This window comes from Haliotis rufescens, unplaced genomic scaffold (genome assembly GCF_023055435.1).
Source record: "Haliotis rufescens isolate VD_foot unplaced genomic scaffold, xgHalRufe1.0.p SCAF_17, whole genome shotgun sequence".
NCBI classification, from domain to species: Eukaryota; Metazoa; Mollusca; class Gastropoda; order Lepetellida; family Haliotidae; genus Haliotis; species Haliotis rufescens.
Window position 1 is genome coordinate 14,905,863 of NW_025963857.1, and position 15,124 is coordinate 14,920,986.

A 15,124-nucleotide genomic window follows, 5' to 3' on the forward strand; every position below is an offset into this window, starting at 1 on the left:
CTACATTCGGGGATTCAAGCAAATATATAAACATAAGTACTCTCAAGCCGAATGATTGAGAGCGAAACAAAAAGAATGTATACATAATGAAGGCACCAGGTCGAAAGCTTGTGATAACGTGTATCTATGTATCTAAATATATTGTTTGTATACAGGATCGGCTCTAAAACCCCCGGAGGAGACCGCTCCCGAATTAGAGAGCTATCCAGTGTCCAGGCCGTGGTCAGCGGTGTCGTGGGCAGAAGACGAAGACACCAATGTCACCCCAGATAGTCCATGCAGGGAGTGGAACTCGAGTTCACCAGAGGACAACATCGACAACACCAGGACACCATCAGGGTCGTCTGTGTCGAATTTGTTACAACAAACATCGAGCTTTCATATCACGGACAACAGCCCCAGTCGGATGGTGCTGTCCAGTATAGACCCAAAGAAGCTGAGTAGCATGCCGCTTCTCCTTAAAACCTATGTGTTAGGGCGGAGGGATTACAAGACCAATGCTCCGCGAGTGAGTAATCGCATCCTTTGCGCGCTTGTGTCAGACAACCTGGCTGGGTCTCCGTTCTTGCAGTTCCTTCAGAAGTCTAATATGGTCCACGACATCAATTATCTCAACTTCTGGGACGATGTGAGGACTTATTTGAGGACGGATGACAAGTTGAACAGTCACGGCAACAGCAGTAAGAAGGTCATGGCGAGAAAGCTGACAGAGCGTTATCTGTTGGCGTCTGAGGACGAGGCCATTTTCTCTGAGGGTCTCAAGATGGCATTGTTGAACGCTCTCTCGAGTGGAGATGATGAGTCGCTGTTGTTTTCCGCGCACGACATCGTTTCCAGTGTAAGGATCTCATGTATGTCCAAATAGGTGTCAAAACAAAATGATCTCTGTCTGCCGGAAACCGTTTCCGTTGACCGTTTGTGGTAGTCGTAAAAATAAATAGAGTTGTGAGTGAGTTTGTTTTGACGCCATTTTGAACAGCATTTAGTTATATCACTGCTTAAAGTTAAAGTGGGCCGTAGATATTAAAACTTTTGTGAAGTCTATAAACACGGGTATAATGACTTGTAGTGGCTCATTCGGGATTAGAACACACGACCTACGGGTCCTGGTAACTAAGGAATGCAACTCCTTAGGACTTATTGATAACTCCTGGGACACGTGTGTTCACAATATCTCTCACTTTATTTCTTCAAAGCAATTATTAAAAGTGACAAAAGTCGTCCTAAATGATCCTGGGTTTGTCAGCACGGTGTAGTGAAATTCCCAATGGTGCACGCCAAGCCGAAGCTAGAACAAATAGTCAATAACTCGATTGCCAATACACGTATTTGCTGTCTTTCAGAGTCTCAATATTTCATGGAAGAAGTATGCTCAGATTGACAGACGGAAGTTCGTCAGGACAGCGGTAGGTACGAGCAGAACTCTAGGACTGTGCTCCCCTAATTTGTAAGGCTGCATGAAAACAATTTAATGTTTGGGCAATTAGACCGGAAAAGTCTCCATATTATTATTTATATAATGTAAAAAAATGTGCGAAACAAAAGAAAACAACGAAAATTATATTTTACATCCTTGTTTCAAAGAATATATATATTCGAGGGTTTTACACACCGGTGACGAGAACCAGAATATATCACGGATTAATAAATAATCATTAAGGGAACATGGTACTGCTTTATTGTGAGGTGACTATGCTTGTCGTAAGAGGCGACTAACGGGATCGGGTGGTCAGGCTCCCTGACTTGGTTGATGCATGTCATCGTATCCCAAATGCGTGGATCGATGCTCATGATGCCAATCACTGGATTTTCTCGTGCAGATTCGATTATTCATAGACCGCCGTCATATAGCTGGAATATTGCGGAGTGCGCCATTAAACAACAAACTGATTGTTCCGTTAAACAACATTCTCTCTCACGGCTGACGCCATCCTATTTCAGTGCGGCAAGCGGTTCATGTTATTTGTCAATCGTCTACAATCCCCTGTGCCACGCGTGCGGATCCCAACTGGGGATGCAGACCCCTTGTATTTTTTGGACGCGCGTCAACGCGTTCAAAATAAAGTCGACAGCGAATGCAGCTCCGACTCAGCGTCGCCCGTTCCCCAGTACGACAACGTCTACGTGAAACCCCTCGGTGAGGATCACAGGACAAAAGCATTGGAACACACAGTGATGTCCTCAGAAGATGGTGAGTGATTGTCAAGAAACGCTTGTTTTCTTCTATCTGCACGCTGCTTCCTCAACGATCCTGTGTATTGTGACTCTATTGTATTAAATGCCACGATCCCATTCTATGGCCGCGTTTTTTAGTCCGATTCGAATGTCACAACGTCTTAAAAAACATGTCTAATCACATTTTACACTGACGGAAATACAAGTACGTCCTTATTATGTTTCTAGGTTTGTCAGCGCCATACCTTTGCTCGCTGGTTTCACCAAAGTGGTAAACATCTTAGACCTGCATCACTTCGGGTTTTCCTCTCAGCTGACACAATAGTATATATAATAGCTGATATAATAGTAATACCGCTAAAAGTGGCGTTAAAACTCACTCACTCTGACAGAATATACTGATATACAGACGTTACTGGACGCTAGCTATCTCTGTTTGTACACAAGATAGCGAATGGGTGCAGTGTATTCAATTGATATAATGCACCTAATAATAGTGAATTTTCTTATTGGAAATAAACAATTATCGGCATATTTATAGTGAGAAGGCCGAATGTTTTCACCCCCTTATCAGTAATAAGGAATGTTTGATAAAAGTAATTGTCTGGTTTCCCGTAACAAAAAATATTGCAGGCGGACCAGTAACTATTAAAGTCACATATCCCATCTGTGTAATTATATATTTAGTACTTTTATCACCTATACTGTTTAAAAAAACCGACCTCTTAAATATCGTATGTGCATCACGCGCAGCTGTGTATTGTTTACGTGAACCAGGCGACATTGTTGACATCATTCGAATCGTATTGTGACGTAAGGTTGAAATGACGTCACACAAGAAACGACATCACAGCCGAAGATTGATGACGTCGTTCGACAATGATGGTTTTCTAAGACGGCGGTCGTGATCAGTGTTTTTTTTAAAATTATTACGCTCGCATATGTGTCTTGCTGATGTTACAAAACCCATGTAAAAGTTCATGTATTACTCTCGCTCCCGCTCGGGAAATAAACGAGTTCCGACACTCGCTTAGTAAAATCAGTATGACACACATGCTCGTATAACAATCTCTATATGTCACATAGTTAATAACAATATCTAAAATTGTGAACCTATATTTCAATATTTAGACTGATTTTTTTCGGGTGTTTAAACAGAATGAAATTAACGCATAGCTGACGTTAACAAGTACGTTTGGTGATTTCTTCTTTTCACCAATTTAGCAATACGTTTGGAGTTTGATGGCGCGTGGTCAATATCGCGGTATGGCAGTGTAGAACTACTGTGTAACGTCGCACTCAGCAATATTCCAGCTATGTGACGACGGTCAGTAATTAAATGAATCTGGATCAGACAATCCAGTGATTGACATCATGAGCACCAATCCACACAATTGAGATACGATGACATGCTTCAACTAAGTCAGCAAGTCTGACCACCCGTACCTGTTAGTCGCCTCTTAGGACAAGCATAGTCACCAAATTACAAGCATGGGTTGCTGAAGACCTATTCTAACCGGGACCAGTATTCAATCCTCAATCGAACATTTTTCAACGTAGAAAATTTAGTTATGAACTTTATTAAATTTGGGATCTCCGATGTGGATTTCAATCTCCGTTTTCACAGGTTCCTTGGTGCCAGCCACGAGCACTGTGGCGGATCTTGTATACACCGTCAACAGCAACTTCGGCAGTCTCGACCTCGGACCAGGCGACATCGTCAGACAAGGTATGACTTTAACCTTCTCAGTTCTATTGAGATATTCAACAATGGTGTTTTTGCGCAGATACGAACGTTGGATATGTTGTAAGGACTAGAGTGAGTGAGTTGGGTTTCACGTCGCTTTTAACAGTATTCGAGTTATATCATGGCGTGTCAGCTTAGTGTGGGAGGAAAGCCCAAAGTGATGACGGTCTCGGGTGAAACCCACGAGCACGGTAAGGTGCTGACAAGCCTAGAAACATAGGATTCGAATCCTCGATCACAGGTTTCTGGCTCGCCCAAGGGACACAACTCTACACAGCAAATTGCGGGGCCTATGACGACTTGGCCACTCGTACCCCGATAGGTACACGGTGGCCACAAAAAAAACTTTCAAAAGTTACAGATATACATTTTAAAAAAAAGGAAAATACATTTAAACGGGAACCGTACAAGGCATTGAGCCAAAATGTTTTGGAGAGAACACTTGGTGTTTGTAGTCCCCTCACTTATCGGACCGCCTCCATGGTCTTGTGGCAGAGCGTCCGCCCGGAGAGCGGAAGGTCCGGGGTCAAACCAAAAGACGTTAAAAGATGGTACTTGTTGTTACCCTGTCTGGCGCTCGGCATTAAGGGGCTAAAACAAGGACTGGTCGGCTCGGAGTCAGTATACTGTGTCTAAGAGGGATATTCATGTTAAACTGCGGCATGGTATCTCAGTGAGATAGCACTATAAATCGGCACCATTCCGGACTAGTACAAGCAGCCACACAAACACACACACGTACATGCACGTCGCTATATAAGTGCAATAATCTTGGACGCGACGTTATACCCAATTTCACCTCACCTCACCTCAGTTATCCAAGTTGAATGTCAGCTACCATCAATAACGTGTATGTCCCCCGTTGACATCTCCTGCCAACGGAAGAGACGAATATGCGAATCACATCCTTGAGAATGGTAGCCCACTCGGCCTGCAACGCAAAAGCCACCTGCTCTAACGTCTGGGGTTGAGGTTGACGTCGGCGTAGCCGTCTATCTCATTCACCCCACAGGTGCACTATCGGGTTTAAATCCGGGGATCTGGAGGGTCAGGGTAGAACATCAATGTTGTTGTTGTGTAGACAGGCTCTTGTGATCCGTGCTGTATGCGGACGATCGTTGTTCTGCTGGAATACACCGTTGCCGTTGGCTGCAAATGGGAGGACGTTTGGTAGGAGAATTTCGTTGATGTATCGTTGACCCGTAAGATTGCCCTGGATATGGACCAAACCTGTCCTGCCATGATGAGAGATAGCCGCCCACATCATAACGCTACCCCACCAAACCTGTCCAGTTCCTGTACGCAGTTTCCGGCGTAAAGTTCTCCACGACGTCTCTAGACCCGTGCTCTTCCATCCCCTCGACGGAGGAGATATCTTAATTCGTCGCTGAACCAGACATATCTCCATCGCAATTGTGGCCATACCCTGTGTTGACGACACCAATGCAGTCGTTGTCGACTCAACATGAGGCGCGAATAGGACGTCTTGCTCGTAGACCTGCTGCTCTTAATCGGTTTCGTACGGTCTGGTCGGAGATTCTGCGCAGTCCGGGTATTTTGGGATGCGGTTGAGGTGGCTGTGATCGTCCTTTCACGTAGGTGGCGCAGTCGGATGTAGCGATCTTGGGCGGGGGTCGGTACTCTTGGTCGCCGCGACCTTGGCCGATCACGTGTTGACCCATGCTGTTGAAACCGATCCCATAGCCTTGTGATGGTGCTGGGCTCTACATTGAAAACCCTGGCTACAGCCGATCGGGATTCCCCTGCCTGCAAGCGTTGTTTCTTTACACATCTGTTAATCTTGTCACTGTCACTGTTCGATTGACGCAGACACCAGGCAATAAAAAATTGCACTTTAATACCGCTCATAGTGCTGCTGCACGTGCAGTACGTGCAGCTCCATGGCCCTTTTGTTAATGCACCGGGGCGTTTTTTCCGAATCGTACGTGTTTCCCGACTAATGGTTTGCATGTCCTTGTTGTGATCATTTTGATCCGGGAAATTTGTCACTGACACTATAACACTTTAAACCTCTACATTTTGCACCTCTCAGTCCCCTAATTTTGCTTTTATGGCGAAAAATATCCGTTTTGCGGTTTTATTTTAGAAGCGTATATGTGGACAGTGAAAGTAATACATGTTTGTTCATATGATTGCCGTCTATTGAAGGCCTTGATAAGCTGGAATGTTGCCGAGAGCGGCGTTAAACAAGAAATGCGCTTGGAGGGCGTATTGGTTTACACTATGCTTGTAGACGGTAAATTTATAAAAGAAAGTATACTTGGCTTGTTTTTATGTAATTGAAAATTGAAAGAACTGTTGTTAGATTTGTCTGTTTAACCAAAGGAGGGTAATTTTGTGTAAAAATACCTTGGCTCAATGAAGTGAGTGAGTGAGTGAGTAAGATGGGTTTAACGCCGCTTTTAACAGTATTCCAGTCATATCACGGCGTGTCAGCTTGATGTGGAAGAAAAGCCCGAAGTGATGCAGGTCTCAGACGTTTACCACTTGGTTTTGTTTGTTTGTTTGTTGTTTAACGCCGCACTCAGCAATATTTCAGCTATATGACGGCAGTCTGTAAATAATCGAGGCTGGACCAGACAATCCAGTGATTAATATGAGCATCGATACACGCAATTGGGATCGATGACATGCATCAACCAAGTCAGCGAGCCTGACCACCCCATCCCGTTAGTCGCCTCTTACCACAAGTATGGGTTGCTGAAGACCTAAGGAGGAAAGCCCGAAGTGATGCAGGTCTCAGACGTTAACCACTTCGGTGAAACCCACGAGCACGGGTATGGTCCTGACAAACCTAGAAACATAATACGGGCGAACCGGGATTCGAACCCACAATCATAGGTTTCTGGCGTGCCCAAGGGACGCAACTCTGCACAGCGAATCGCGTCGCCTTAGACGACCGGGCCACCCGTGCCCCCTGGCTCAATGAAGACTGGGGTAAGAAGTCGCAACAACATGGCCCTTACCATGTTCGAAATGTTGTAAATTTGTGCCGATAATAGGAATTTTGGTGATTTTCAACGATAAGATATTTAAAATACCAGGGGCGGTGGGGTAGCCCTGTGGTTAAAGCGTTCACTTGTCACGCCGAAGTCCCGGGTTCTATTCCCGATATGAATACAATGTGTGAAGCCCATTTTTGGTGTCCAACGCCGTGATATTGCTGGAATAATTCTAAAAACAGTGTAAAACCATAACCACTCACTCATATAAATTTTATAAAAGGTTTTTAATTCAATAAAAAATTAACCCATAAAATATTCTTTGAGTGCTGACTGAAAGCATTACAGGTTATTTTGGGATAAATATTGCTAACTTAAGATATCTTCAGTTGAAAATCAAACATAAGATAGAGAGAGAAACATAACTGGGAGGTATAGTTTCTTTGGCCCCTCAGTTTACATTATAAAAGATCAACATATATGTAAGTAAGCACGTGGGAAAGGGAAGTGAAACCTCACAGTCTCGCCATAGAGGGGTTTATTTTTATCACTTAGTGATATACCACTACGGCATGGTAACTAACACACACTCACTCACTCACGCACATACACATGCATGCATGTGGCTATACATAAGTGCAGAAATCTTGAACGCGACGTTTAACCCCATTTCACCTCACCTCACCTCACCATGTGTTGTCAGAGCACCTGAAGCGTCTGGTGTGTCCGGAGAAGATTGACATTAAAACCATCAAAGTGTCCCGGAAGGTCATCCTGCCAAACATGTGCTTCTCAACGTCCGAGGCGAATGCCCGGAAAGGTAACAGGTTGGTCATCCGGAGGAATGGATTGATCATCAGAAGGCCGAGTAAACCCAGGTACAATTTATTGATAATATAATTCTGTTGACTAAAGTAAAACTACAAAAAACTACTACATTTGGACAGGTTTAAGAATTATGATGAAACGGATTGATTAAGTGTAAGCGGACAATTATTACGCCCGCGTGCAGTGACGTTCTTTCTTCGTCATTTTCCCAGATCGTTCATGGAGGTTCTCCTCAAAACAAGCCATTTTGAGTTTTTCAAGCGGTTCCTTGCGGCCCGGAAGGTCATCGTTCCCCTACAGTTCTGGCGCGCCGTGGAGGACCTGAAGGAAACGGCCAACTTCAAAGCCAGACACATGAAGACCATCCACATCTTCAGGAGATTCTTCGGCAAACAGGCCAAGTATGGTACGTAGCCATATTTGGAATATCCGTTTCATAATGAGTAAGTAAGTGAGTGAGTGACTAAGCGATTCCTTCGTCCAGGGAATCGAATGTCTGCCCAGAGAGCCGAAGGTCAGAAGTTCCATCCCCAGCCGTGTTATACCAAAACCCGATAATATATACTGCTTAAGCCTGTCAGAGTGCTGACAAACCAAGGATCATAAGTCAGACGAATCTCAGATTCGAACAATGATCACTGGTTCCTTTCACGCCTCAGGGTCAACGACCCCATTTAGACGTGTCAAAAACAAAATATGTCAATTCAAAAGTGACAAACTTGACAAAACAAATTAATGAGTAGAGCCAATATATTCCTTGGTTTGGATAGATGATTCGATACACAGAAGAAACATCTTAGCTTGCCTGGTTGGCTTGTAGTCAGTACACTGTTCTTGAGTAGGGTATCCGTGTTAAACTGCACTGGGCTAGCACTATAAAACTGGTATTAGTTCTGCCTGCACGTCGCTATGTAAGTGTAACAATCTTTAGTTAAATGTGACCCTTATTTGTCATTCTTAAATTCGCAAAATATAAAAAACAACCCTCACGAGATTCAGACTGAGTTGTCATACTTTGGAAATTGAGAATAGACGTCATTATAAAATCCCAAGAAATTTACGAAAATGCAAACTTTGTAAATGAGACTGTGTTGAAACCGAGTACCACTTCCTGCTTATTTGTCCATCGTATGCCAAGTTATGGCAACTTTATCTCAAAAGCAAAGTTCTATTGTCATCCTAACGTTCATAAATTTAAAATGCTTCTGTCATCACAAGATACATATATTATTACAAATCTAGCAAAATATCTATATTATGCAAATGAAGTAAGAAATGCGAAACTGAACGCTTAAAACCTGTCTGTAATCAATTTTTGTACACAAAGGCCTGTGGCCTCTATGTATTGGAAATAAAATGATTGATTGGAACAATCTTTAGCTCGACGTTAAACCCCATTTCATCTCGCCTTACCTCACCGAGTGAGTGAGTATGGATGGCTTTAGCAATATTCTAGAGTGGGACAATAGAAATGAGCTTCACATATTTTACAATATGGGAAATAGAACCCGGTTCGTCAGCGTGAAGAGCGAACACTTTTACCAATAAGGTACCCCACCGCCCCTCACAAAGTAAGTTAAGTTCCCTATGAGATGCTGACATCGCCGAAATTCTGGCCTCATCTGTGGCAGAGCACCCCTTGCTAACCAGCGTTCTCGGGTGGCCCAGTCATCTGAGTCGCCGCAAATCACTGTGCAGAGTTGCGTCCCTTAGACGCACCATAATAAGAAAAATTTGCGTTCGAATCCCAGATTCAGCCTGTTTATGATGAAAACATTCCCGTGGGCTTCAACAAACGTTAGTCCCCTTCATCTTTCCGAGGCAAGGAAGTTAACTGACTATAAAAGTTCAGTTTACACCCTTGCCGAACTAGGCTGGTATTATGGAGTTACATTTTGGCTGGACTAACGAGTCTATGCATAAGTCCAACGAAATCGAAATCCGGTTCGTAAATTGGCATGCAGATTTCGGTCGATTGGAGGATTTGCAAAGCATGGGCACCGCCAACTCGAAGTCAACAGATATTTTCTAAATCTTTTCATATTTTTAATCAAGGTGCTCACGTTATATGATGCAAGACCCGTTTTATCACAATATAAATACTGATTATCGATCAGATCGTCTTGACTGGGCGCCACCATTTTGTTTGAAGCAAATGCAAGTGAAACGAGAGGTGGAATCTGATTGGTCCATAGGAGAGACATAGAAGGGACACAACTCGTAGGCACAAGTGTTGCTGCGATCGAGCCCAGGAATACCAGCCTAGTTCGGCAAGGGTGGAAACTGGACTATTTTAGTCAGTTAACTCTCTTGCCTTGGCAAGATGGTCCCCGTAGAAATGAATCACTTTTGGCTTTCCTCATATTAAGGTTAAATGCCGTGAAATAGGCAACAAAACTGACTGACGATCAGTTTAGAAAAGGATGTTGTTATGTCACATTGTCACATTGTTTATATATATATATAAGTGTAATAGAAGTGTAAAATTAATTGCCACACCTATTGGTGAAGCCTGAATTCGTCATATACTCACCGTCAAAAGAAACGCGTAACCTACAACATATTGAGAAGTTTGTACGTTAAGAATAGATGTTTCCAATGTGTACCAATTGATGACAAAACTAACAATCAGTCACGTGTTATCACGACAACTTTACATGCTAATCCTGCACGAGACAAATGGTACATCTCGAGTCATGGATGTATGACGTCACATGTGATGCGTTCATGAGCGACGGTTCACACAACAGTATGTTCGTTTGTGCGTCGAACCAATCTAATATCTCTTAGTCCTCATTTTGTTATATCATAGGCGCGAACCTGGAATGCAGCGATGAGGTGATAAAACAGATCCCGTACATGGATCACGTCACGTACGGCATGATGGTGTGCGCCCAGGTCAGCGTCTTCAGGACGATGGAACGGAATTGGTAAGAGGGGTCGATTTGGGACGGAGAAAGCATAACTGGGGGATATAAATGTTTGTTATACCTCTATGAAGAATCTTGCAATTCCACTGGTTAATCCGTACCACGTGACGAAATAATGCATTTATGTAGACCCCGAAATCATGTGACTGACACTGACCTCGAATATTGACTCGTCACATGATCAGTATTGACCTATCACGTGATGAATATTGATTCGTCTGACAGAAAACAAAATGGCGTCTGGTACGAACACTTTACGGTTCGCAGCTAGGTCACTGTAATGAAACAGATGACTCAACATATATAAACTTGAAAATGAATTTCGGTTTAACAAAAAGAAGGATTATTCTTGATGAGGTAAATATATGAAAACAAGGACCCGTTCCATGCCACCGTTTTAAAACCGGATATCACGCTTCACGTGCATCGCAAGTTTTCTTCACGTCATTTTACACGTGCAGCATCGCCCAAACGCAACAACTTGCAAAGATATTTCATTTGTGTCACGTGCTGTCGAACAATACTATCATCCACCTGACCTTCCATAAACGCTATCTATGTATATTTCCCAAAAATATGTCTGAAAGCTTTCTCAGGATGGTCAGTTTATGTATTCTCGATATTAAAAGATCGAACATCCAACAAGCCATGTTGGTTCCTGTGGCTTAACGATAATATTAAGACGTTTGAATACCCTGATTGTCATAACGCCATGTGTCAAGGGCTGGACAGCACCGATCATCTAAATTATTTGCCATTATAACTAGGTGAGTGCATGAGTGAGTGTGTTAGGTTGTAAGAACAACTAACATAGGGGATAAGGTGGTCAAAATGGCTTCTGAGTACGACTAAGTTTGCGAATGTGATGTCTGTGTTAGTTTACCACAAATCTCTATTCACTCATTCACCAAAGGTTTCCGGGATATTTGGAGACGTTCCCAGTCGATTCACATCTTCGCGAATCCATGCCCTCCTCGACTGACGTCTCGTATCAGGAAGATGAGACGATGATGATGGACTGGAAGCCTCGGAGGAGACCTCGGAGGAAAACGGTAGGTCAGGTAGTCAGTCATCTGGAGATATCCATATACTACCGTATATTTCCGATATTTACACTGGGTGTGTTAGCAAATTAACTTTTATTCTCAATGCTGAATAGTCAGTCGGAAAGATCTTAGTGAGTGAGGTTTTACGCGGCTTTTAGCAATATTCCAGCAATACCACAGGGTGGGGACCAGAAATGAGCTTCACACATTGTACCCGTATCGGGAACCGAACCCGAGGCTTCAGCGTGACGAGCGAACGCATTACCACTAGGCTACCCCCGACCGCCCCGGAAAGAGTTGAGAACCAAATGATATGACGTAATCATGATTAATGTTGTCATTATTGTTATTTATGAAAGTAGAAAAATAGGTTGACTTTGGTAATTCTCTTGCAGCTGACATATCTGACATTTTTTACAAAGACAGTACATTAAATAACCTTTGGCGAGTGGAAACATTTATTCACTCCAAACAGACAATTCGTAATGCTTTATAGCTCGATAGTTATTGTCTAAATTCTGGTGTGATAAAGTGCTCTGGGTAAAATCGTGGAATTATCTTTTGCTTTTCTCCCAGTTCCGACTCTGGTTTGGCTTTGTCAATGTTATCCGCAACTTCCTGCGCAGCCTGCAGAATATTGTAGAAGTTCAACTTTTCGAGATCTACTTGAAGCGAGAACTGGACCGACTTTCTTCTGCTGATAGTGAGTATATCCGGTCACTGTGTAAACATTACACAATCCGTCGCTGACATCATGCTTTTAAAATAGTGCGTGCGTGTGTATGTACGACACAAGTGGCCTTTAAAAAGGCAGGGATGGTGTACGCCTGGATCCGTACGCTCATGTTATCCGAGCGCTACATCTATTGTACGCCTATGTAGGAGTATAGGAATTCATGTTTCAGAAGCATTGTGTTAGTATAATAATACTCATTTCCACTTACTCCAATCATCAGAACAGGGTGTTTGCAAAGTATCTCAGTAGTTATTAACTTTCCCCTGATTATGATCGAGGTGTTTTAGCACTTTATTCGTTATCTGGGGTCTCGCCAAACTAGTAAAGGTCTAAAGAGGCATTCACACGGTACAACCAGTTGTATACAATTTGTTGCATGCAACACATTGCATCGTGTGAACTTTTGACGTATGCAACTTGTTGGACGTGAGTTGTACGAAATAGGACATGCTGAACGCAGCCAATCAAAACGCGTATGAAAATCACGTGACATTTACACGTCAATTTTTAAAAAAAATGGCGACTCCGATTCACGTCGGTAACTTCTGCTTTTCGGGATCCTAATTGTCACCACTCAAGAAAGGACCTATGAAAAGTAGGTACGTTGAATAACACAGTAACAAATTATATAAGTTGACATTGGCATCGGTCTAATTCTCCAGGATAAACAGTTCATAGTATTTTTTGAAACAATAGACTATGTGACTGTACACTGTATTGTAGAACGAAGATATTGCCAATTTCGCATTTTACCAATTCACCGTCCTAAATGTGATTATTTATTCAAATAACGTTTAGATACATGAGAAGTTCAATTACAAAACCATTTGGTGTCTGCTCTTTGTCCAAACCCCAATCATCATTCCAAAAAGACTCCAATAACCCTATATTAGTATATTCGTTTTCGAAACAAAAGCTCTTGACCGAACCTCCATGCCGGATAGCGTTGCAAAATCACGTTTCTTTTCGCGTCAGGCGAGATGCCTATCACATCACATGTATTTCACACTCAGCTACGATACATACATCCCTGAATTCATCATACCATTCAAAATCTATTGACACATTGTCTCAGTCACTTATACAAATGGTCCAAATGAAATCAACCGAAATATTCAAGTGTGAAACCAAACCCTGTGCTCTGAAACCTACCAGTGGGCCTTCTCATTTGAAAATGTAAACAAAGCAAACCTCCAGATTTACTGAACATTTTCTACTATTCCGTCGTCAATTTGTTGCATACATTAGCTCAGATTAATCGAATATGCATGGGTCGATAATCGTTGCAAGAATTGAGGAATTAATAATAAGAGTCTAGATTCTTATTTCTTGATGATTTCAGATTGATTCTGGTTACTTAACTTACATGACTCTTTTATGTAAGTATATGATCCCAGCATCACGGTAAAACCTACTCCAAACATTCCGCGTACTGCTATCAGTGAACTCGCTATGTTATGACGGGAGGTTACCGGTAGTGATGTCATGTTAGTATACGTCAACATCAACATCGTTGTACATATTTGTTATTTTCTTTGAGGTGCGGGTGAAATAGTACACAACGCATTCAGTTCATGAAGTAGTTTACTGTTTCAATTCTGAATTATAATTTGAATATCTCTTCGATACCTTTACATCCAGGAAAATAATGCACTGCTGCAAAATGGGTACATGTATGTAGTACTGTTACAAATATGATCTAAAATGCCATCGAATTTATGAAACTCTTAATAATCAGCTGTTTGTTTGAACATAGAAATTGACATCCGTCGTGTTATTCTTCATATAAGATGCTTTGTGAATGTAACACACTGCAGCATATATACTGAGAGGCATTAGAAAGGCTTACACAATTTTAAGATATAATTTTTTAAGAACATATGAGGTCCGTTTACATTTTACCTTGTTGACACTGTCCATTGTTGGTTATTACTGTAAACATGTCATATGGGTTGCAAACAAAAACTGTTTCTGGAAACGAAGCCAATCACCAAAACGCAACACACCACTGGGAATGCTGCTAGCGATGCACATTTTGTGAAAGGCATGATGCACGTGCAAACCTCAAAGGTAGGCCCTATAAATGCACACCATGACATTTTGCCATCACTTGCCTACACAATGCCACGGTTAACGCAAGATCAGCGTAATGAAGCAATGGGGATGTTAAATTGTCGTACCCAAGAACAAGTTGCTGCTCATTTCGATTGCCATCAAACGACCATATCGAGATTACATGAGCGGTTGAGAACCACAGGCAGCGTAAGGGACCGTCCTCGACCATGTGCACCGCCTGTGACGTCACAGAGACAAGATCGTCAAATCGTTAACAGCCACCTCAGAAATCGCATCACGTCTGCCAGGTCAACGGCAAATGCAACCATTGGTCTCCGTGGAAGACTCATCAGTGACCGTACAGTGCGTCGTCGTCTTGCTGCCAGGAATTTGAGGTGTCGACAACCCTACCGTGGACAAATCTTGACTCAGGCACACAGGCTAGCACGGCAGCGATGGGCAGCTGGTGGAGGTAATCTCGATGGTAGAGATTGGAGACAAGTTTGTTTTTTCTGATGAATCACGTTTCACAGTCAGCTACCCTGATGGACGCTTACGTGTATACCGACGCCAACATGAACGATTTACACAACCATATGTTATTGAACGTGATCGGTTTGGAGGTGGAGGTGTTATGGTTTGGG

The 15,124-nt window shown here is 42.7% G+C and overlaps 1 protein-coding gene across 1 annotated transcript in view; it reads left to right on the plus strand.

The window, feature by feature from the left end:
- Positions 1-15,124, plus strand: part of LOC124140874 — a 30,545-nt gene that overhangs the window by 7,785 nt on the left and 7,636 nt on the right. Inside the window, exons 8-16 of the mRNA XM_046508687.2 lie at positions 156-838; positions 1,344-1,406; positions 1,942-2,191; positions 3,803-3,904; positions 7,589-7,763; positions 7,926-8,119; positions 10,526-10,643; positions 11,557-11,695; positions 12,266-12,392. Of these exons, the coding sequence (XP_046364643.2) occupies positions 156-838; positions 1,344-1,406; positions 1,942-2,191; positions 3,803-3,904; positions 7,589-7,763; positions 7,926-8,119; positions 10,526-10,643; positions 11,557-11,695; positions 12,266-12,392 (1,851 nt within the window). The remainder of the gene's footprint in view (positions 1-155; positions 839-1,343; positions 1,407-1,941; positions 2,192-3,802; positions 3,905-7,588; positions 7,764-7,925; positions 8,120-10,525; positions 10,644-11,556; positions 11,696-12,265; positions 12,393-15,124) is intronic.